Source organism: Oncorhynchus nerka, linkage group LG9a (genome assembly GCF_034236695.1).
Source record: "Oncorhynchus nerka isolate Pitt River linkage group LG9a, Oner_Uvic_2.0, whole genome shotgun sequence".
NCBI lineage: Eukaryota > Metazoa > Chordata > Actinopteri > Salmoniformes > Salmonidae > Oncorhynchus > Oncorhynchus nerka.
In genome coordinates this window covers 50486330-50508587 of record NC_088404.1, presented here as the reverse complement: position 1 = coordinate 50508587, position 22258 = coordinate 50486330, and the positions used below count along the sequence as shown (strand labels likewise).

General features: G+C 42.3%; 1 protein-coding gene across 3 annotated transcripts; it reads right to left on the bottom strand.

Annotated features, from left to right (window-relative positions):
* Positions 1-8319: 8319 nt before the first annotated feature.
* Positions 8320-20344, bottom strand: LOC115134475 (bromodomain-containing protein 1-like). Of its 3 annotated transcripts, XM_029668481.2 has the most exons (13): positions 20043-20344; positions 17255-18635; positions 16955-17111; positions 14923-15054; positions 14556-14684; positions 14091-14403; positions 13662-13931; positions 13010-13507; positions 12751-12877; positions 12369-12499; positions 10734-10843; positions 10221-10375; positions 8320-10040 (listed from the first exon to the last, which is right to left on the bottom strand). In XM_029668481.2, the coding sequence occupies exons 2-13, from the start codon at positions 18616-18618 to the stop codon at positions 9857-9859; spliced, it is 3570 nt and encodes a 1189-aa protein (XP_029524341.1). In that variant the 5' UTR covers positions 18619-18635; positions 20043-20344; the 3' UTR covers positions 8320-9856. The 3 variants fall into 3 exon arrangements, with proteins under 3 accessions (XP_029524341.1, XP_029524339.1, XP_029524340.1); XM_029668479.2 differs by lacking the exon at positions 10734-10843 and having other exon boundaries at positions 9929-10040; positions 16943-17111; positions 20043-20343; XM_029668480.2 differs by lacking the exon at positions 10734-10843 and having other exon boundaries at positions 9929-10040; positions 20043-20343.
* Positions 20345-22258: the final 1914 nt, after the last annotated feature.

Here is a 22258-nt window from a genome sequence, read left to right as displayed (position 1 = left end):
TACAGATGCCACTGTGGATCTTTGCAGTTTGGGTTGCACCCTCAACCCTGCCTCTCTCAATGAGAGACCATGGTTCACAACATGGTCTATAAGTGTAGCCCTTATTTCATCTGAAATAACAGCTCTTTGTCTTCCTCCACGCATCCGTCCTCTCCCTGCCACCCTTCTCCCTCCACGAACCCATCTTCCTTGTTCCATTTCCAAAATGAGTCTTTCTGAGCTCTACCTATATATACTGTAATATGTGTGTGTGTTCACTAACAAGTCTAAAACAAGACACCTGCTTAGCCTTTCAGCTGAAATTGCAATCAGCAGTGTTAGAAAGGCACAAGGCTGAAATCTATTCCGTTTTGAATGTGTGGTTCACAGTTTTGACAGCAGTGTGTTAGCATTTGAACAAAGTGCTGTAAATCCACAGTGTTGTGCAGGTTGTGGTTAAAGTCATGGGATAAGTGTGTAGAGTTTTGAAAACTGTGTTCAAGCAATGAAAAACGAACTAGAGTTTGGTCCACATGAACTGCTGCTGTGCAGACTGTAGTTAGAGTTTTGCACATGTGACTCCAGTTGTGTCCACTGTCGTTTAGCAATCGAAAAAAACTGTAAAATCACACCAGAAATTATCTCCTTAAATTCAACAAATGATGAACCCATGGTAATGAGTAACAGAATCCATCAACAGATGGACATCATTGCCTATATCTATTATTGGTGGAATAAATATTATTAGGATGAATATTCTGCCCAAATTTCTCTATCTATTTTAATCAATTCCTCTGACTCCACCACCTTTATTTTCCCCAAAGATCAGAAATATACTCTCAGTTTGATATGGAGCAACAGAAAACCAAGGCTTAGACTTTCTCTTCTTTATTTATCCTATGACAAAGGGGGTTGCAACTTCCAAACCTACAGTGATATTGCTGGACTGTTCTCCAAGAAATCATACTTACCTTGGCTGCAGACTGAAATGTTGTCCACAAAAGGCTTAAATTGGATGGATATTTGTACTCTGCTCCCTTAAAGAAACAAAAGAAGAATACTACTAATCCCTTTGTTAAAAACACCCTAACTGCACGCACCACATTTCTGTTTTTACATTAAAAAAAATAATTTAAACAAGTATTTTTTTTTCATTTCATTTCACCAATTTGGAATTACAGGTTTTAAATGCAACAAAATAGGAAAAACGTCAGGAGGGATAAATACTTTTGCAAGGCACTGTACAAGCTAGATGTTGAATTGCTCTCTCTGGATGTCAATTCCCCCTCACTTGGTCATTGTTTAAAACAATGAAGCTCTGTCACGTTCTGACCTTAGTTATTTTGTTATGTCTTTGTTAAGTATGGTCAGGGCGTGAGTTGGGTGGGTTGTCTATGTTCCTTTTTCTATGTTTTGGAATTTCTGTGTTTGGCCTGGTATGGTTCTCAATCAGAGGCAGCTGTCAATCATTGTCCCTGATTGAGAACCATACTTAGGTAGCCTGGTTTCACTTTTGAGTTGTGGGTGATTGTTTCCTGTGTCTGTACCATACGGGACTGTTTCGATTTTCATTTGTGCATTCATGTTGTTATTTTTGTAGTGTTCAGTTTTATATATTAAAATGGACACTTACCACGCTGCACATTGGTCCGACATCTCTTACTCCTCGTCAGAAGAAGAGGAGAGTCGTTACAACGTCAAGCCTGGCTCTTGAAAAATGTACTTATATAGTGAGAAAGAAAGCCCCAGAAAGCTCCATGATATTTGGGATATGTTTTTTTTTATTTTTACAAACAGGTTATATTGTAGACGCATTGGAACTGTAAATCTGTATATTCTCAATTGTTGTATGTTAATATTGGTTATAGTTTAATCGTAATCTGTATTATCTGCAACTGCATATTATAATTATTATTTATTTTTATTATTTGGAATGTGAGGACTTTTTTGTTGTTGTTAATGTTTGACCAACTTTACTCCACACATACAGACGTGTACAAAGTTCTCCCTTGCCCTCCATTTGGCAAATCTGGCCATAATTCTAAACTCCTGATTCCTGCTTATAGGCAATAACTCAAGGAGGAAGTACCAGTGACTCGCTCAATGCGGAAGTGTTCTGATGACGTGGATGCTAAGCTACAGGACTGTTTTGCTAGCACAGACTGGAATATGTTCCGGGATTTATCCCTTGGCATTGAGGAGTATACCACAGAAGTCAACGGCTTCATCAATAAGTGCATCAACGACTTCGTCCCTACAGTGACTGTCTGACATATCCCAACCAGAAGGCATGGATTACAGGCAAATTCCACACTGAGCTAAAGGCTAGAGCACCCGCTTTCAAGGAGCAGGACACTAATCCTGCTCTGCTTTCCGATGAACCATTAAACAGAGCTGCCCAGTGATGCGAGCCTACCCGATGAGCTAAATGCCTTTTATGCTCGATTCAAGGCAAGCAACACTGATTCATGCATGAGAGCACCAGCTGTTCCGGACGACTGTGTGATCACGTTCTCCGTAGCCGATGTGAGTAAGATCTTTAAACAGGTCAACATTCACAAAGTCGCAGGGTCAGAAGGATTACCAAGATGCTTACTCAGAGCATGCACTAACCAACTGGCAAGTGTCATCACTGACATTTTCAACCTCTCCCTGACCGTGTCTGTAATTCCTACATGTTTAAAGCATACCACCATATTCCATGTGCCCAAGAACACCAAGGTAACCTGCCTAAATGACTACCGCCCAGTAGAACTCACGTCTGTAGCCATGAAGTGCTTTGAAAGGCTGGTCATAGCTCACAGCAATACCATCATCCCAGAAACCCTAGAACCATGACAACTCGCATACCGCCCCAACAGATTCACAGATGACGCAACCTCCATTGCACTCCACACCGCCCTTTCCCACCTGGACAAAAGGAACACCTACGTGAGAATGCTGTTCGTTGACTACCGTTCAGTGTTCAACACTAGTGCCCTCACATCTCTTCACTAAGCTAAGGATCCTGGGACTACACCTCCCTCTGCAACTGGATCCTGGACTTCCCGACGGGCCACCCCTAGGTGGTAAGGGTAGGCAACAACACATCTGACATGCTGATCCTCACCACCGGGACCCCCTCAGGGGTGCGTGCTTAGCTTCAAGTTCCTTGGTGTCCACATCATTATCAAACTATCATAGTCCAAACACAGCGAGACAGTCATGTAAAGGGCACGACAATGCCTATTCCCCCTCAGGAGACTGAAAAGATTTGACATGGGTCCTCAGATCAACAAAAGTTCTACAGCTGCACCATCGAGAGCATCCTGACTGGTTGCATCACCACTTGGTATGGCAACTGCTCGGCAACCGACTGCGAGGCGCTACAGAGGGTAGTACGTATGGCCCAGTACATCACTGTGGCCAAGCTTCCTGTCATCCAGGACCTCTATACCAGGCAGTGTCAGAGGAAGGCCCTAAAAATTGTCAAAGACTCCAGCCACCCTAGTCATAGACTGTTCTCTCTGCTACCGCACAGCAAGCATTACCAGAGCACCAAATCTAGGTCCAAAAGGCTCCTTAACAGCTTATACCTCCAAGCCATGCTAAACAGTTGACCTGGATTTACATTGACCCCCTTTTTTACGCTGCTGCTACTCTCTGTTTATTATCTATGCATAGTAACTTTACCCCTACCTACATGTACATATTACCTTAACCACCTCGACTAACCTATACCACCACACATTGACTCGGCACCGGTACCTTCTGTGTATAGCCTCATTATTGTTATTTTATTGTGTGAATTTTTTTCTTACTTACTTTTTTTAACAATTCTGGATTGTTGGTCAAGGGCTTGTAAGTAAGCATTTCACAGTATGGTCTACACCTGTTGTGACAAATATATGTCTCTGTGCATGTACTCCCACCATTGGCATCTGCGCTTGGCTACATTTCCTTGGGTAACACTGCCCCTAAGCTGCCATTCAGAGAAACCGCATGTTCAATTCCTGCCGATAGTTTTCGAAAGTCTTTTGACAGAGACTAACCAATTAAATAATGGGGTACTGTCAGAATCCAGTTGTAAGGGGTGGGTTTCATCATCACCTCTGACCTGAAATGGGGTCCTTCCTCATCCCTCAAGGCAGTCAGCTGAAACAGAATCATGTCTCTGCCCAAACAACCTTGGGTCTCTGACCTTGGCTTGGGGCTTTAATGAATCAGTAAAATAGGAGTCGCTAATCAGCCCAAATTGCTTCTCATATTAACTGTATTTACCAGCCAGCTATACCTGAAGAAAAGCACATAGCGGTTCTCCACTGACTCTAGGCCTAGACCACAGGAGGTTGGTGGCACCTTAATTGGGGAGAACGGGCTCGTGGTAATGACTGTAGTGGAATCAGTAGAATTGTATCAACTACATCAAACACATGGTTTCCAGGTGCTCCGCTCAGGACATTATTATGAGCCCCTCAGCAGCCTCCTGTGGCCTAGACATTACATTTCATTGACTCATTTAGCAGTAGCCGGGTTAAAGGTCGGTTAGGGCCATGTTGTATTGTTTTGTTTGTTTTGTGTTTGAAACATCAGCCATGAAATATGATGCCTGATCAATTGTCTGACATTGTCTGACATTACCATTAATTAACTTGCATCTTGTCTGTGTGTTTTTGAGTTCTCCAGGAAAGCGTGGTTGACTAACGTGAAGCACGTAGCCTACTGGTGCGTTCCTGCCTTTGTGAGAATGCTCGCACCTGATTGGGTGCCTTAAAATATTTTTTTCATTTTACCTTTATTTAACTAGGCAAGTCAGTTAAGAACAAATTCTTATTTTCAATAACAGCCTAGGAACAGTGGGTTAACTGCCTGTTCAGGGGCAGAACGGCGGATTTGTACCTTGCAGAGGCGCTACTCTATTTGGAGAGGGCGTGGTATAGAGAGAAATAGTAATGCCATCTTTTTGTAAGCAGTAACTCCGCCGTGGTTTGTTGCACAAAGACTTTGGGGAGATGAACGCCAAAATTAAGGTCTGTGGTAATCACAGGCTTAGGAGATCTTATACGTTTTGTTTAGTGAGATAATCTTCATCAGCTAATGCCACTTCTTGTGAGTTTTGAAGCATTTATGTCATTTAAAAAAAGCACATCATTCATTAAGGTCATGTTAACTGTCTGATATTATCTCATAGAACAAAACTTATATAATCTCCTGAACCTGTGTTAACCAATTCTTTCCCCATTCATTTTCCCCATAGGGATGGCTGAACGAAAAAGAGGTAACTCATTTCTTGTTCTTAGGACTACAAGCTGGCGAGCTCTATATGCCTATTTTTGTTTTGCCAGTGATACAAGTAATGTGTTCAGCATTTATATATCGAATAATTAATATAATATGTATATTTAAACTGTAAAATTGAAAATGAATTATATGCTGTGGGAATGTTCTTGTTTAAAATGTATTCATGTGGCTAATTACCTGCCTTGTTAACTTCAAGGTATGGGCGGGGCTATATAAGCAGCTATCTGGCAAGTTTATGGAAATCTCCGATTCAGAATCAGATTGGGGTTGGATGACTGCGCCTAGCCCACAGGCCAGTGTTAAACTTCCCAATATCAGGTAACCTTTCTGGACTTTATTCTGCATGAGTTTTGCAGGGTTAGTTGTCATTCTTTAAATCAGCAGGGCAGCAGGAAGCCTCAATGTTAGAGCGTTGGGCCAGTAACCGAAAGGTCGCAGGTTCGTATAGTGGAGCCGACAAGGTGAAAAATCTGCTGCTGTTCCTTGAGCAATGCACTTCACCCAAATTGCTCCAGGGGTGCTGTACAATGGTGACCCTGGCTGTGACCCCACTCCCTGGGGGTGCCTCAGGGGCAGTTGGGATATGCAAGAAACACATTTCAATTACACACTTGTGTGTATAAGGACAAATATCATCACCACCAAATGATTATTATAGCTGTCTTTTTACTTTTCCCTCTTTGGAGCCTTGTTACAATTTTATTTTTTATTTATTTCACCTTTATTTAACCAGGTAGGCTAGTTGAGAACAAGTTCTCATTTGCAACTGCGACCTGGCCAAGATAAAGCATAGCAGTGTGAACAGACAACAACACAGAGTTTCGCATGGAGTAAACAATAAACAAGTCAATAACATAGTAGAAAAAATATATACATTGTGTGCAAAAGGCATGAGGAGGTAGGCAATAAATAGGCCATAGGAGTGAATAATTACAATTTAGCAGATTAACACTGGCGTGATAAATGATCAGATGTGCATGTAGAGATACTGGTGTGCAAAAGAGCAGAAAAGTAAATAAAATAAAAACAGTATGGGGATGAGGTAGGTAAAATGGGTGGGCTATATACCGATGGACTATGTACAGCTGCAGCGATCGGTTAGCTGCTCAGATAGCAGATGTTTAAAGTTGGTGAGGGAGATAAAATACAACCTGGACTCAGTAGTAGACGTTACATAGTAAATGTAAATCTTTCTCATTCAATTTAAATCAAATCAAATGTGATTTGTCACATGCTTTGTAAACAACAGATGTAGACTAACAGTGAAATGCATAATTACGGGCCCTTCCAAACTATTTCAGAGTGAAGAAAAAGGGATATAATAACACAAGGAATAAATCATCAAGAGTAATGCTAACTTGGCTATATACAAGGGTACCAGTACCAAGTTTATGTGTAGGGGCAGGGGGTAATTGAGGTAGATTATGTATGTACCTAAAAGTAGGGATAAAGGCAATAGGATAAATAATAAACATTAACAGCAGCGTATGTGATGAGCCAAAAGTGTTTAAAAAAAAAGGGTCAATGCACATAATCCGGGTAGCTATTGGTGAGCTATTTAACTAACTATTTGGCAGTTTTATGGCTTAGGGGGTAGAAGCTGTTCAGGGTCCTGTTGTTTCCAGAATTGGTACATTGATGCCACTTGCTATGTGGTAGCAGAGATAAGTCTATGACTTGGGTGGCTGGAGTCTATTTAGTCTGATATGTTACCTGGTATGGTATGTATTAATTTGTGTATGTCCATCATCCATTTCTTATATGTTACGAATTACAAGTTGTATGAGGTTACGAATTGCAATTCATACAATATGTTATACATTTGCAATATATTTGATATGTTACGAATTACAATTTGTTGTGGCTAACGTTAGCATTAGCTAGGCTAGGGGTTAGGTTAATGGGTTAAAGTTAGGGGAAGGGTTAGCTAATATGCTAAGTAGTTGCAAAGTAGCTAAACAGTAGCAAATTAGCTCAAATTGCTTGTGATGAGTTTCAAATGCGCATCCTTTGGATTGCTAGACATTCGTGTTATATGTCCACCCATCCACCCTTCTTTCTTGTAACCATACCATACTAATTTGAGTGTCTCAGATTTACATTTACTATGTACCGTCTAGTCTTTTTATTTATATAAAAACACTTGGATTCCTTTGCCATGACTGTACCAATACCTTTAGCCTCTTCACTAGTATCCAACCTTCACATATCTACACTATTTAATGTTACATTTGCAGTGTCTTTGAGAAAAAAAAGTGATGGGTCTCTGAAGAACTGACATCTTTGACCAAGACTCAGGGGTCATGACCTACACTGCCACTGAATTGAATCCCGTTACAGCTTTTTCAGCATGAAATTATCATACTCTCCCTCTGCAGGTGTCGCCTTCCTTCCCCAAGTATGTTGACTGAGACATGGCATGCATAAATAATGAATTCTCAAATACCCGGTTGTCACAGAGACTCACATGCTGGGGTTTCAGATAATTTCACAGCCCCCCCCACACACACGAGAGGGGCTGCCGCTGAGCTAGCGGATTAGAAAATGCAGCTCAGTCAAAAGTTCTCTGATGAGGTTGATGCTGGGAGATTGATCTTCATGGTTGGTTGACTTTCTCCGGCTCATGCTGCTGCAGCCTTCCTCCCCGAACAATTAGCATCGGATTGGGGGGATATGTGGGCGCTGTGAAGCCCACTGCATGGACTATGTGATGCCTGGCATACAATTCTGAAGAAAAACCACATTTTTGCTAGATTGCCATTTTAACAAAAGAAACATAATGCCAGATCAATGTCAAAGCTTTTAAGAGATTTAAGGAATTAAATGCTTTGAAAGGGGCAATTAGGCTACTTTATGACAGCAACTTTTTATCATGATTGTACCATCATGTATTGATGAAGGTGATCTTATGATTTGACCTGCTCCACAATGCCCTGGGCCATGGTTAAACATCATTTAAATGAATTGCACTCCATACAATGGTGGCACAGCTCCTTCTTGTGGTTGTCTATGTAATTGTCTTAATTTCATTGAACACAAAAATCCATACCACACAGAAAATCAGTGATTCAATACCATTTTTATTTTATTTTCAGTGTTTTTATATAAAAACATACTGGACTTTGCCAGCATCCACTCCCATTGGCTATAATGTGGTTTTCCCAGAGAATAAAGACCAGGATCAAGTCTATTTACAGAACATCCATACAAAAATGGATTTTGAAAAAAAATCTACCCACTGCTACCCCAGATCCTCCTAACTGAATAAAACGTAATGGATTCTATCACCCCACCTTTAAGATTAATGCCTCTGATTAAAACAAACAATATGCAAAAATGGCCTTTACACAGTTGGCTCCTAGTGAGACAATAGTATCTCTTACAATTCTTTCTATATAAAGTAATGCATATACATTTCTCCTTTACAATAAATTAGTACAGGCACATTCACCTATGGTCATGGTATAGGTCCCTGTAACACAGTCAAAACCATTGTGAACGAAGACAACGTTTTTACAGGTTATTCACAGATCTCTCTCTCTCTCTCTCTCACACACACACACACACACACCAAAAACTGTAATAAAAAAAATAATAAAAAATAAAATGAATCAAATCTGGGCAGCAAATTTTTGGTTTTGTGTGAATGATGCACTTTCTGGTTTTAAACATTGAAAGCATCTTATGTATACAATTATATAGATTTATATAAATATGTACAAACAAAACACACTAATTCCCATAAAAACATTATTGTATTCAAAAACCACAATAATGCAGAGAGAAGCTTGTCCATAAACTTCAATAACTTAAGAAACCATAAAAAAAAGTAGCCGAAATAAAAACAAACGTTCAATCGATACAGTATATATTTTGCCCTGGATGAGTCTCAGTTGTAGCCAAGACTTGCACAGGTTGTAGCACCAGCAAATATTTAATAAGCACCATAGTGCTGACATGAATCACCCCTACAGCATAAATAGCAAGAAAGTGAACACGCAGTACCAATAACTGAAAACAGAATAAATTAGTGTCACGCCTTGTACAGGTATTTACAGGGTTAAATACAGGGCAACTGCAGAGAGGAAATGAGGGTGAGAATCATGATGGAAGTGAAAGTTGCAGCAGTGAAAGGTGCAGCATATTACAGGACAGAAATTCAACATTCATCAGGTTAGGCCAGTGATTTTCGTGAGTCAGTTCTAGGACTCTGTATTAAGGTTTTTTGCACACGCCAACCCAAATCGCTTGAGTTCAGTTGCATAGCTCATTGATTCATGTGGATATTACATGTTGCCAGCTACAGTTTTTAGAATGGAATAGATTAAAAGGGAGCATGCGTGTAGTGGTGTCATACACATACCATTTACCCATGAGCAGCTCAGTTGATATAATCAAGACGAGGTGGAATGGAAACCTGCACCAAGAGACCGTAGGGCTACTTACTTGAGGGCTTTAGATTCTCCCCCAGTACACAGTAAACACGAAGAGAGGGTGTGTGTGTTAGAGGAATACTGGGACTGCTGTGGAATATCAAGTAAACTAAGGAGAGTTGAAGAAGGGCTCCACCTAGAGGTGAGGGGATGCATGAGCAGGTTTAGTCCACATTGCAGGGCTTGCTGCTAGGCTTGTCCTTGACCTGGCTCAGGTGGCTCACAGCGCGATGAAAGGCGGTCTGCACTGCTTTACGGATGCCAGAGGAGCAGCCCTCCATCAGTTTGATCTTGTCCACAGTCTTATTGATACCAAAGGGAACCATCTTGGCTCTAGGAAGCCATTGCCTGTCAAAGCCAGTGATGTATCATTAGGATGATGCTAGAATTATGCTACATCATATTACCTCTGACTGCCATTGCAACTCAAGATAACCTGAGCACTGACTATTTGATTAAAAATAAACTGTTGGCCAAGTTTGAAGATTATTACAAGTGTCAAACTATAGAAGGGGAGTGTCGTCTCACCAGCTGCGCTTGTTGTCGAAGAAGTGGACGAGGAAGAGTTTCTCTTCGGACCTGTACTGCATCTGCTCGCCGACCCTGAGGACGTCCAGAGGGGGTAGAGGGAGAGAGACCCCGTTGTGGTGACACCCCGCCCTCGGCATCTTGTGGTCTATGATCTGCATGGGGGAGGGGGCGAGAGAAGTGATTGGTTGTAGTGACCTGAAAACAAGAGGATGCAGGGGAATCCTGGTTGTGGTGCAGCAAAGTGGTGGACAGGAACGTACATTAACACAATCACAATCACACACACTACCACACACAGATGCCATGCTACCTGAGTCACCCAGAAAGCTGTAAGCAATCTGTGTGACTCCTAACACACTCAAACCACCCACAACACACTGAAGCTGAGCAGCTAGCTGCAGGGCGTGCACAAACACGAGCTACACCACTTACGATGAGAGGAATGGATGGAAATGGGACATATATAGATGGGCATTGGCCAGGCTGGGACATGCGCTCACTCAAACTCACCAAAGCGGGGTAGGAGGGATATCCACTACATTTTGCCCAAACTAGTTTAAGGGGTTCCAGTACATATGTTGCAGCACTAGCAGGCATCCAAATATTTCCGTTGCCAACTTCTACGGAAGCAGGAATAATGACAAGCAAGTTATGGGGGGGTTCACTCCAGACAAGAGACTACTCTAAAAGCCATGCTCACACTGACAGGACACACAAAAACATGAACATACAGTACGTTCACACACAGGGAAGTATTACAGGGCATCAAAACACTGAAATACACGTTCAGTTATAGGAATTTTGAAACAATGTGAATTGTAGAGGGTAACCACTTCTTTGTTTGCGACAAGAGTAGAAGATGACTGAAAACTGCTGAATTATGTATAGGAAGTGGGATTTCTTAGTCTAGACTGGGTGACGAGGAGACCATTGGTGCCTTGGGGCATGTCAGCTCAGTCCACTAGGACAAGATGGTGACAGAATAAGGGTTGTTTAAAAAAAGAAAAAAAGTTTGCCCTGGCCCCAGTCTTAGAACGCAGAGTGCTGGGAGCCTCAGTTGTCCTTTGTCAAACAAGCTCATGTCACTTGTCACACTGTGCTCAGATGCATTCTTACCAAGGAACACACACATGCTGGCACACATATTCTTGTCTTAATCAAAATACATTGGTTCCCCAAACTATCTTGCATTGATTATATGCACACTCACAAGACTATATACACTGAGTGTACAAAATAGGAACCACTGCTCTTTCCATGACAGACTGACCAGGTGAAAGCTATGATCCCTTATTGATGTTAGTTGTTAAACCCACTTAAATCATTGTAGATGAAGGGGAGAGAGGTTAAAGAAGGAGTGTGTACGTGTGCCACTCAGAGGGTGAACCGGCAAGCCATTGAACGGGGAATGGTAGTATGTGCTAGACGCACTGGTTTTAGTGTCAAAAACTGCAACGCTGCTGTGTTTTTCACGCTCAACAGTTTCCCGTGTGTATCAAGAATGGTCCACCACCTAAAGGATATTCAGCCAACTTGACAACTGTGGGAAGCATTGGAGTCAACATGGGCCAGCATCCCTGTGGAACGCTTTTGACACCTTGTAGAATCCATGCCCCAATGAATTGAGGCTGTTCCGAGGGCAAAGGAGGGTGCAACTCAATATTAGGGAGATGTTCCTAATGTTTTATACACTCAGTGTATATCTGCTATCAATCTCAGAACTTGCTTAACACTCATTCTATGAATATCAATAAAACACACTTCGGGACAAAAACAGCCCCTCTACTAAGCCTGGGTACGAGTCAATTTGTGCTAACCTTCCACTCCTTGCCACTAGCAGGTCTGGATTTCAGGCTACCCTCTACTTTTCTAAGCTGAGACTTGTGGTCCATGGGAAGCAAATTAATGTAAGAACAGCAGAATTCCGTGATGTCTACTGGCCGATGAGTTATTGAAAGTGGTAGAATTCCAAAGCTAAAAACAAACTACTATGAACAAGCCTTTGGGTAGCAGGCAATGACAAGAGGACTTAGCCAGCTATTCCAGATAGAAATGTTAGAACGATACAACAAAAATGTATACATTTATCATTCATAATATAAGTCCAGTCTTCGCATTTATTTACAGAAAGAACCAGTGTCTCACCTGCTGCAATCTTAGCGGCTTTGGTAAAGTCCCCATTTTCGATACAGGTGATGAGTGCGTTTTTGTCGTCCACTGTGCTCCTACGTGCCATGGATGGCCTCCCTTTTCCGTTTTTTGGCACTCTGACCGTGCTACAGTAAAAACAAAGGAAAACCGAGGAGGCTACTATGAGCAAATGGCAAATGCGCTAATAGTCGAGTGCAACATTTTGCCTGGTAAGTGATGATAGACTACAGACAGCTGCTGGAGGATCTAGATACTACATTAACGTGGCACTGTGATGTAGGCCCACTGCCAATCCTGTACCTGGTGCTACACAGCAGAGTGCTGCCGGCAGAGAGTCTGCATTATTGCCATTGTGCTGAGGTGTTAACAAGCATACCTTGTGCTACACAGCACGCTGCCGCTAGAGGAGATGCTGGACTCAGAGGCACAGCGTCGGCGAGGCTCCAGCGGCCTACTGGGGCTAGCCTCGCTCTCTGGCTCAACGACAAAGCCATTAGCTAGTCCTGGAGACAACGAAATGGTCAGAGCCTGCACACACACTTGCCTCTCCATTACTATGACATTTGCAAACCAAAAATATGAATTTTGTACATGAATGAGAAGGGTGACATTTGCATATTAACACTGGGCTTTACCTGTGTCAAGGCGCTTGATGGGCGATTCCTCCTCATCTTCGTCACAGTCTCCACTGGAGCTGTGGGTCCTCTTCCTGGGTAAAAGGAGGGTCTCAAGGCGAGGAATGACAACAGAGAGGAAGGTTTTGGCCCCCAGCGGCGGGGAGCCGGGCAAGTGCTCTGCTGTCCTTGGGGGCTTCTGCAGGCTAGCACTCTTGGACTTGCATAAGAGCACATTGGTCCGCCTGTTGCCCGTGCCAGAGGGCTCTGCGAGCATAGAGGTGGCCACGAAACTGAGGTCACTGACTGGGAACAGCGGGTTACAGATGTGCCCGTTCATGGGTTCCTGGGGTACAGAGGTAGCGGTCTTGACACCGTTGCACTTGGAGGTCTTCTGGCTCTTGTCTGCATTGGATTTGATGGGCTTGAGCATGGGAGGTTCTGAATGACTGTCTGAGTTGACAAGCGGCGGCGAAGAATTCAACGGCTCTAGTTTTGGTGGGGGCAAAGACTTGCCTCCTATACAATCAAAACAGAAGCACAGTAGAAAATGAAAATGATTTTTGACATGTGGAACAAACAATCATTAGCTAATAGCCTACAGTTCATCAAGTAAGATAAAAAGAAGGTTTAATTGAACCAATTCATAGCTTTAGGACAGCCCGATATGTACCTTCTTCCTGTGTGCTGTGTCCAGTGGGAGGCAGCGGTTTATCCTCAGTATCTGCTGGTTTCGGTTCAGAGGAAGCGGCAGCGGGGTGCCTCGTCTTTAGGTATATCTCGCTGCGAACGTCTGCGATGGTCTTTTTGAGCAGCTTCAGTCGCTTGCTGCGAGACGGACTGGACTTCATGGCACTGCTCAGGTCCAGCTTCTCCAGCAGCTCTTTAAGTTGCTCCTCCAAAGACATGTGCTGGCGGTTGGCTGGGTTTAGTATCCGGTCCACTGCAAGACACACACAGACAACAACTTAGTTGGCTGAGCTCAAAACATTTCCCCATTCCCCAAAACTACAGTAACATAAATCAATCGCTGTGTGCAAGCATACAACTTAGGCCGTGTACAAGATAAATGGAGAAGTAAACATATGTAGAATGTCCTTACCATCGTCCCAGGAGAAAGGGGGAAGAGCCTCCACCTTGGGCGGCTCAGGGAGGTGCATCCCGCTGACAAAGTCAAAGCCGATTCGCTCTGCATACCGACGAGTCTTCCTGAGGATGGCCTCGCCTTGGTCTTGTAGACGCAGACCGGCCTTGTGGAAGAACGTGTCCTTGGCGTTGTACTTCATGCAGTTGAATATGATCTGGTTGAAGTCGGCCTCAAACTCCTCCAGGCTCTTGTAGCCATGGGCCTCAATGCGCTTCCTCATGGTGGAGAAGTCCATTGGGTTCTTGATGTGGTCCAAGTAGTCAGGCACCTGAGGATGGAGAGATAATTTAATTTAAAAAACATGATGCTAAGTGAAAGGTACCCAAATAACTAAATAGAACGATATACAATCTCTGTGAGGGTACCATTTGTTTTTCATTTGTGAAAGTAACATTCTATTGGGGGTATGGGGGATCATACCTCTTTAACGCTGACAGGCTGGGCAAAGATCTTGGCCTGGTCCTTCTCCTGAAGCTGGTCCAGGACAGCTCGTAGTAGAATGTTGAAGGGTGTGAGCTGTACCTCTAGAACGGACTGTTGGAGCTTCATCTGAATGGTTACAGGACATAGCACAAAGCTGTAGTATACTAACATTTACAAGGGGATCCAACAACCAATTCTAAAGCTCTTTTAACAATGCAGATTATCTTTTAAAAGGAAATTAAGTTGACCTCATTTTATTGATAGGAGGGCTTACAACTACTAGCCATTGATATGCTGTCACACAAACATTCTTATTTCACTACTGGGGTTATGAGAATGAAAAACCGAGACCAATTCTCTGTACCTCCTCTCTCTTTATCTTCTCCCTCTTCCTGATCATTTCGAGCAGTAGGCGAGCTCGCTCCAGGTCGTGGCGTAGGCGGTGCCATTCCTTTAGCTGCTCCTTCATCACTCGATTATCCTCCACCCTGCGATCCTGTAACATCAGTGTCCAAAAGGGCATTTTAATTAACATCCACAAGACCTTAATCTCAGGTAAGGCGGCAAAAAATTACAAAGAGCTACAGTGCCATCAGAAGGTGTTCACACTCCTCGACTTTTCCACATTTTGTTGTGTTGGAGCCTGAATTTAAAATGGATTAAATTGAGATGTCACTGGCCTACACCCAATACCTCAAAGTCAACGTGGAATTGTGTTGTGAAATGTTTACAAATTAATTACAAATTTAAAGCTGAAATGTCTTGAGTCAATAATTATTCTTCCCCTTTGTTATGGCAAGCCTAAAGTTGCATGGGCTCACTGTGTGCAATAATAGTGTTTTAAATTATGTTTGAATGACTGCCCCATCTCTGTACCCCACACTAAGGTCCCTTAGTTGAGCAGTGAACTTCAAACACAGATTCAACCACAAAGACCAGGAGGGTTTTCCAATTCCTCACAAATAATGGCACCTATTGGTAGGTGGGTAAAAATATCAAAAGCACACATTAAATATCCCTTTGAGCATGGTGAAGTTGTTAAATTACATTTTGGATGGTGTATCAATACACCCAGTCACTACAAAGACACAGGCGTCCTTCCTAACTCAGTTGCCGGAGAGGATGGAAACTGCTCAGGGATTTCACCGCGGTGACTTTAAAACAGAGTTTAATGGCTGGGATAGGAGAAACTGAGAATGGATCAACAACATTGTAGTTACTCCACAATACTAACCTAATTGACAGAGTGAAAAGAAGGGAGCCTGTACAGAATAAATACAAATATTCTAAAACATGCATTGTTTGCAACAAGGCACTAAAGTAATACTACAAACATTTTGGCAAAGCAATTCACTTTTTGTCCTGAATTCAAAGTGTTGTATTGGTTTTGCCTTAAAATATTACTGAGTACCACTCTCTATATTTTCAAGAATAGTGGTGGCTGCATCATGTTATGTTTGTAATCGTTAAAGAATGTGTTTTATTTTTTTTTTGGGGGGGGGGGGGGACCTAAGCACAGGCAAATCCTAGAGGAAAATCTGGTTGTCTGCTTTCCACCAGACACTGGGAGATGAACCACCTTTCAGCAGAATGATAACCTAAAACACAAGGCCAATCCACACCAAAGTTGTTACCAAGAAGACAGTGAATGCTCACGAGTCACGAATTTTGACTTAAATCTGCTTGACCATCTATGGCAAGACCTGAAATGGTTGTGAAGCTGTGATCAACCACTTTGACAGCGCTAGAAGAATTTTTAAAATATTAATGGGCCAATGTTGCACAATCCAGATGTAGAAAGCTCTAAGAGACTTACCCAGAAAGGTGCTTCTACAAAGTATTGCCTCCGGAGTGTGAACACTTATGTAAATTAGATGTTTCAGTATTTCATTTTCAATAAATGTGAAAACATTTGTAAAAACATGTTTTCACTTTGTCATTATGGGGTAGTGTGTAGATGGGCGAGGAAAATAATATACTTAATCAATATTGAATTCAGGTTGTAACAACAAAATGTTGAATAAGTAAAGGGGTATGAATACTTGCTGATGCACTGTACTTTCAATGGACATCGACTGTTATCTATTTGTTTTTTTTACTCCACTGACCAACAAACTAGGCAAATTTCTATTAAATGTATTCTCTTCTTTTATAGTCTATATTGAAATGGATAAATGGCCCATATCTCTAGCATCCAAAAACCTACTTTTGAGGAAAAAGGCCTAGACACAGGAAACTGTCTTTTTCTCAATTCAAGTATTAGTGTGCTTTATTTTGATTTCCAAGCACTGGAGAGCGGTTTAAAAACAACATGTTTAAAGCAGACACAATTGTCTATTACAAGGATTCGGATACCATGAAAACGACTAAACAATTACACTGACCACTAGACTGACCGGCTGCTCTGATTTGGGGGGTTGAGGGTTGGCCTGTAGCCGCCTGATCAGTGGCACGCCGTTCCTCGACTGTCGCTTCAGCATCCAGTAGCTCAGGACCCGCTCCACAAACGCCTTCTTCTTCTGGACAGACACTTGATTGAGGATCGTGTCGAAACTGAGAGGGGAGAATATGTTAGCATTGGTCAGACACAGGATTATACTTTTTAATGCACATTTCACACATTCATTGGGAGATTTGTTATTTAGGAAAATATTTAGTTATTGGTAGACAAAAGAAGTAAAAAATAATATGCCAACCTGCTGGGGGTTATACTAGGCCCAGGCACAGCTGGAACCTCTTCCTCAGGCACCACCACTATTCTCTTGCTCTTCTTCTTCTGCCACCCTTTTAACCTCGTCATCCCTCTTTTGTCACCCCTCTTGTGACAGACACCGTTTTTAGCATGGCCTTCCTTGTAGATAGCAAGAGGTCTCCGGGTGCACCCTTTAGGAGTGTGAGCACAGCAGAAGGCTGTTTTCTTGACAGAGAAAGTGGGCGACCCCGTATCTGTGACTTCTTTGACAGGCTCCATTTTCATGTAGAGGCCGGCCTTTTGGGCACAGCTGACATGGAAGGCCGTATAACAGTTAACCTTGTGACACTGGATGCAGGCCCCGGCGCCCTTCTCCTTGCAGAGGTAGCAGGTGAGTTTCCAACGGGCGGGCGGAATATTGCTGACACCGTCGATGGGCTCGATAAAGACTGTGTCGGAGAAGCCCACTTCTGGCACCCACAGGGCACACACCACATGGCCCCAGCGGTCATCATCAGTCTTCTTCAGGGCACCGCCTTTATTGGGGCAGAACACACACTCAGCGGGCCGTGAGGGGCACTGGAGGCAGTGGCGACACAGCCACTGGCCCTCAGGGATGTAGGGAACACCGTAGCACTCCTGGTGCACGGCAATGTTGCATGAGTCACAGAAGAGGATGACGTTGCTGTCCTGTCCGTCTCCATCCATGCAGATGCAGCACACAGCATCCTCATCGATGAGGGTCTGCGGGTCGCTCCGACCCTGGCTGGCAAAGAAGGACTCCTTCTCAAAGCGGTCCATAAGGAACTCAAAGAGGTTCTGGGACACCTGACTGACGCCCTCACTTTTCCTCTTCTCATTGAGAAGATCCAGCCAAGCGTAGTCCTCCTCATCCATGTCGTACTCCACTTCCTCATCCAGCTCTTCGGCAGTCTTCTCAGAATACTTATAATATATGGAGGGCCGCCGAGGCACCGCGGGAAGGTTGTACTCCACTGCGCGGAACTTGGGTTCCAGGAGGGCGCTCCCTTGCGGGGCAGCCCCATGCGTGGTGGTGAGGGCAGCGCTCTTCTTCTGCTGGTTGTTTTTAAGCCTCACCGAGCGCACCAGCACTTGCTGGGGCTTCTCGTTGTTCTCCTTGTTACTGTTGCACTCCATGATCTCTTGGGCCATGGGATCATCGTCAGCGATGACATCCAGCTTGTCATAGATGCTGATCCTGTGCACGCGGCCATCTATCTCTAGGTCCACCATGCGCTGGGCCTGGGCGTATGTCAGGGTCTCCTTGTTCGGTGAAGGTTTGATGGGAGAGGGGGGCCTCTGGGGCGTGGACATGCGATTATAATGCCGTACTTTTTTCTTCATCATGAAGACCTAAAAAAATGCTAAGAAAACCCACTTTGATTGAGATTTTACTTAGGCCAATACCAACCAAGATTGTAATATCAATAGTCACAATTTCTCTTTCTTGGTTTCAGTTGTCTATTATTTTTTTGAGTGGACATAACAGAAGGCTTTTCATTGACATGACAAATATCATGGCATGGATGAATACAATGTGTCATCACTTTTACTTCCTTATGGTGTGCAGACGGGAAATAAAAGTAAGTAGGTGTATGTAATAAATGCAATTTCTCCACAACCTGGATAGGCCTATATTATTACAGTACCTGTGCCAATTTGCTTGCTAGTAACCTAGGATGGGGCTAATTAACTTTTATATTCACCCAAAGTCCCAAACTAGCCTACTTGAAGTGTGCAGAGGCATACCTTTCTTGTTGTTCTGTGAAATCAGAAACTAAATATTTGTAACTACTCTAAATTATTTGGAAGGTAAACGGTATAAAATATTAGTGTTGCTAACTGTTTGCTGCATAATAAGTGAACAGACACTATTAATTTCGTAGTTGAGCATTCATTCAAAATACATGCTAAACAGGGGAGTAGCTAAATAGACAGTTTGCCTGAGCTGTCATCTCTTTTTCGAAGAAACACAGTCATTGAAATATTTGGCAGACTCTGGGCATGTACACACTACACAATGAAAGCCAAACACAGCAGCTGATTTATGACTCCAAATGGTACCAGGCGACTGTTCTTGGGAAATTCCACTGACAACAAATGTAGGTATTCTCAACTAACAGAACACATTGTAACGAAGGGGGTGAGACGGGAGAAACAAATGGGAAGTCCCTTGCGCGCAACATCTTATTAAGTTGACATAATTGCTAAGCAACCATTTAGCTAGCCTAGCTAAAGTTAGTCAACTTTCAGCAAAAAATAGCTAACCAATTAGCTATCCTGGCAATGCTAAATTGTGCTACTTAAACACACCTATATAGATAGCTATCGTTATGGTAGAGTTGCCTTGATAGGTATATTAGGCTAGCTGGCTAACTGCTAGCGTAAAGCCAATGTATTGTGGCCACCTAACGTAGTAGTTAACTTAGTAGCTAGCTAGTAAGACATATAACCTACATAGCTTTAGAAGTAACGTTAGTTGAAGGTTGAGCCAGACATAAATAATATGTATATTGAGCTAGGACAGGAGGATCCCGTAAAAGTAGTGCCAGCGGCCTCAAGTCAAGAGCTAGCTAGCTAACGTTCACAATAAACCAAGGAAGGAAATATGGCGTCCGACTAAACAAGAATCCGAGTCGATTCGGTCACGTTTAAGTTATAATTTTCTTCACTAGAATGTATAATCCATTTGTATAAATGCATTTAGGTTGTTCTGAAAAGCATGCATATGTGCATAGACAGCAAATTCGGCTATAGCCATCTAACGTTACCTTTGTATTTTCGGTAATTCCGCTTTTGAAAACAGCAGCGCTTGCAAGCAATGGCGATGTGGCCTGCAGAGCAGCAGTAAATCCACACACAATCCTCTCATCCAACGGGCACCGCTCGAGCAGCTTTGAATTATAAATTTAAACGACGACGGTCTAAATTCCAAATTCGATTCTATTACAAACATAAATATTTCTGAAGAGCCACCAAATACTAATGTCCTTTTGCGACTTGCTAACGATCAGTAGCTAGCAGCCCCTGGTTTCTTTTCGCCAACAACAATGCGGTTGTGCGGCTCCCCAGTTACGGCATGACGTGATTACGTCCCAGCGAAAAGAAATTGCAAACATCAAGGAGGTGGGGGGAGTTTTAGCTAGAAGGGATCAAGTTTTTGTTAAATTGACGTTTCGTAGCACAAAGTTTCCCACAAAGGTCCAGCCAGGGTGGCTGGTTGCCTATTCGAATCGCAAATATGATGGGACAATCTGGTGGTGGTAGGGTTGTTAATGTTTGATTATAGCTTGGATTTCCTATCGTGAATGTCGTTTTCTCTACCCTAAATTGAGACAACATTCCCAGGACATAAAAAAAAGATAATTTCCTGCAATTCCACATATTTTTACATTGTTTAGGGCCATGACCAGGGTGAAATAAAAAAGGTTTATTATTCAGGATTCTTTTCAAATTTAATTTGAAATTACTTGGTTTGAAGTTACTTTGAGATTATTTGGGCATTGAGAGTATGCTAACTGGGGGACACTGAATTACATTGTTTTTTGGTTAGAAAATGTTCATATTAACAGTTGATGGAAGTGGTCATTTACGGCATATTGTTTTGTAGTTGTACAGTGTAATTGTATAATCAACTTAAATTGAATGACATATATTTCGATTTGTTTAACACTTTTTTGGTTACTACATTATTCCATATGTGTTATTTCATAGTTTAGATGTCTTCACTATTATTCTACAATGTGGAAAATAGTAAAAAATTAAGAAACACCGTTGAATTAGAAGGTGTTCTAAAACTTTTGAATGGTAGTGTATATAAATCTCACAACCCCATACAAAACAATATATAATAAAGATATGTATTTTCATTACTGTAGATTACAGTACTGTAGATTACATTTGCCATCTCATTTTGAGATTAGATTGAGATGGTATAGACAACTATTGTAGGTTTATAATTTGTGATGTAAACGTTTTGAAAACGTATGATTTATGTTACTGTACTTGCAGTGCTTTCTAGTCATTTACAGCATATGACTAAATTATTCATTTTTTTGCAGATCAAAATTGACCCAGGTTCGAACTTTACAGTCCCAAAGAACGTCAGGAGGGCAGCCATGCAACAAGGCAACAGTTCCACTGCGATGGTAAGAGCGCTGTTGGGTGCTTTAAGATGTTGACATGTTGCTGAAAAGCAACCTGAGAGCTTCTGTATGTACAGAGATTATTTTGACTGTAGAATTAGAATCGAAGAAGATCCAATCACATTTGGTCATTTTTGGGAGTGCTCCACCTTAGAATGCACATCAAAGGATAACAAACAAAGTGTTGGAGATACATTGGCTGTGAAAAGAGGCTACTTGCTGTCCACCCCAACCAGCACTGTTTGAAATAGGAATATCCATTCTACTCATTCCAATTATATCGACAATGGCAGTAGTGCAGTATGTACAGTCGAAGTTGGAAGTTTACATAGACCTTAGCCAATTACATTTAAACTCAGTTTTTCACAACTCCTGACATTTAATCAAAGTAAAAATTCCCTGTCTTAGGTCAGTTAGGATCACCACTTTATTTTAAGAATGTGAAATGTCAGAATAATAGTAGAGAGAATGATTTATTTCAGCTTTTCTTTCTTTCATCACATTTCCAGTGGGTCAGACGTTTACATACACTCAATAAGTATTTGGTAGCATTGCTTTTAAATTGTTTAACTTGGGTCAAACTTTTCGGGTAGCCTTCCACAAGCTTCCGACAATAAGTTGTGTGAATTTTTGCCCATTCCTCCTGACAGAGCTGGTGTAACTGAGTCAGGTTTGTAGTCCTCCTTGCTCGCACATGCTTTTTCCGTTCTGACCACACATTTTCTATAGGTTTGAGGTCAGGGCTTTGTGATGGCCACTCCAATACCTTAACTTTGTTGTCCTTAAACCATTTTGCCACAACTTTGGAAGTATACTTGGGGTCATTGTCCATTTGGAAGACC

Excerpts from the sequence above, each read along its gene's own strand:
- LOC115134475 (XM_029668481.2), bottom strand. The coding sequence starts at position 18,618 with ATGATGAAGAAAAAAGTACGGCATTATAATCGCATGTCCACGCCCCAG. Across the intron at positions 10,376-10,733 it reads ATCCCTCCTACCCCGCTTTG|ATCATAGACCACAAGATGCC; the intron begins GTGAGTTTGAGT and ends TCCCCCATGCAG. Across the intron at positions 10,041-10,220 it reads TTCGACAACAAGCGCAGCTG|GCAATGGCTTCCTAGAGCCA; the intron begins GTGAGACGACAC and ends TGGCTTTGACAG.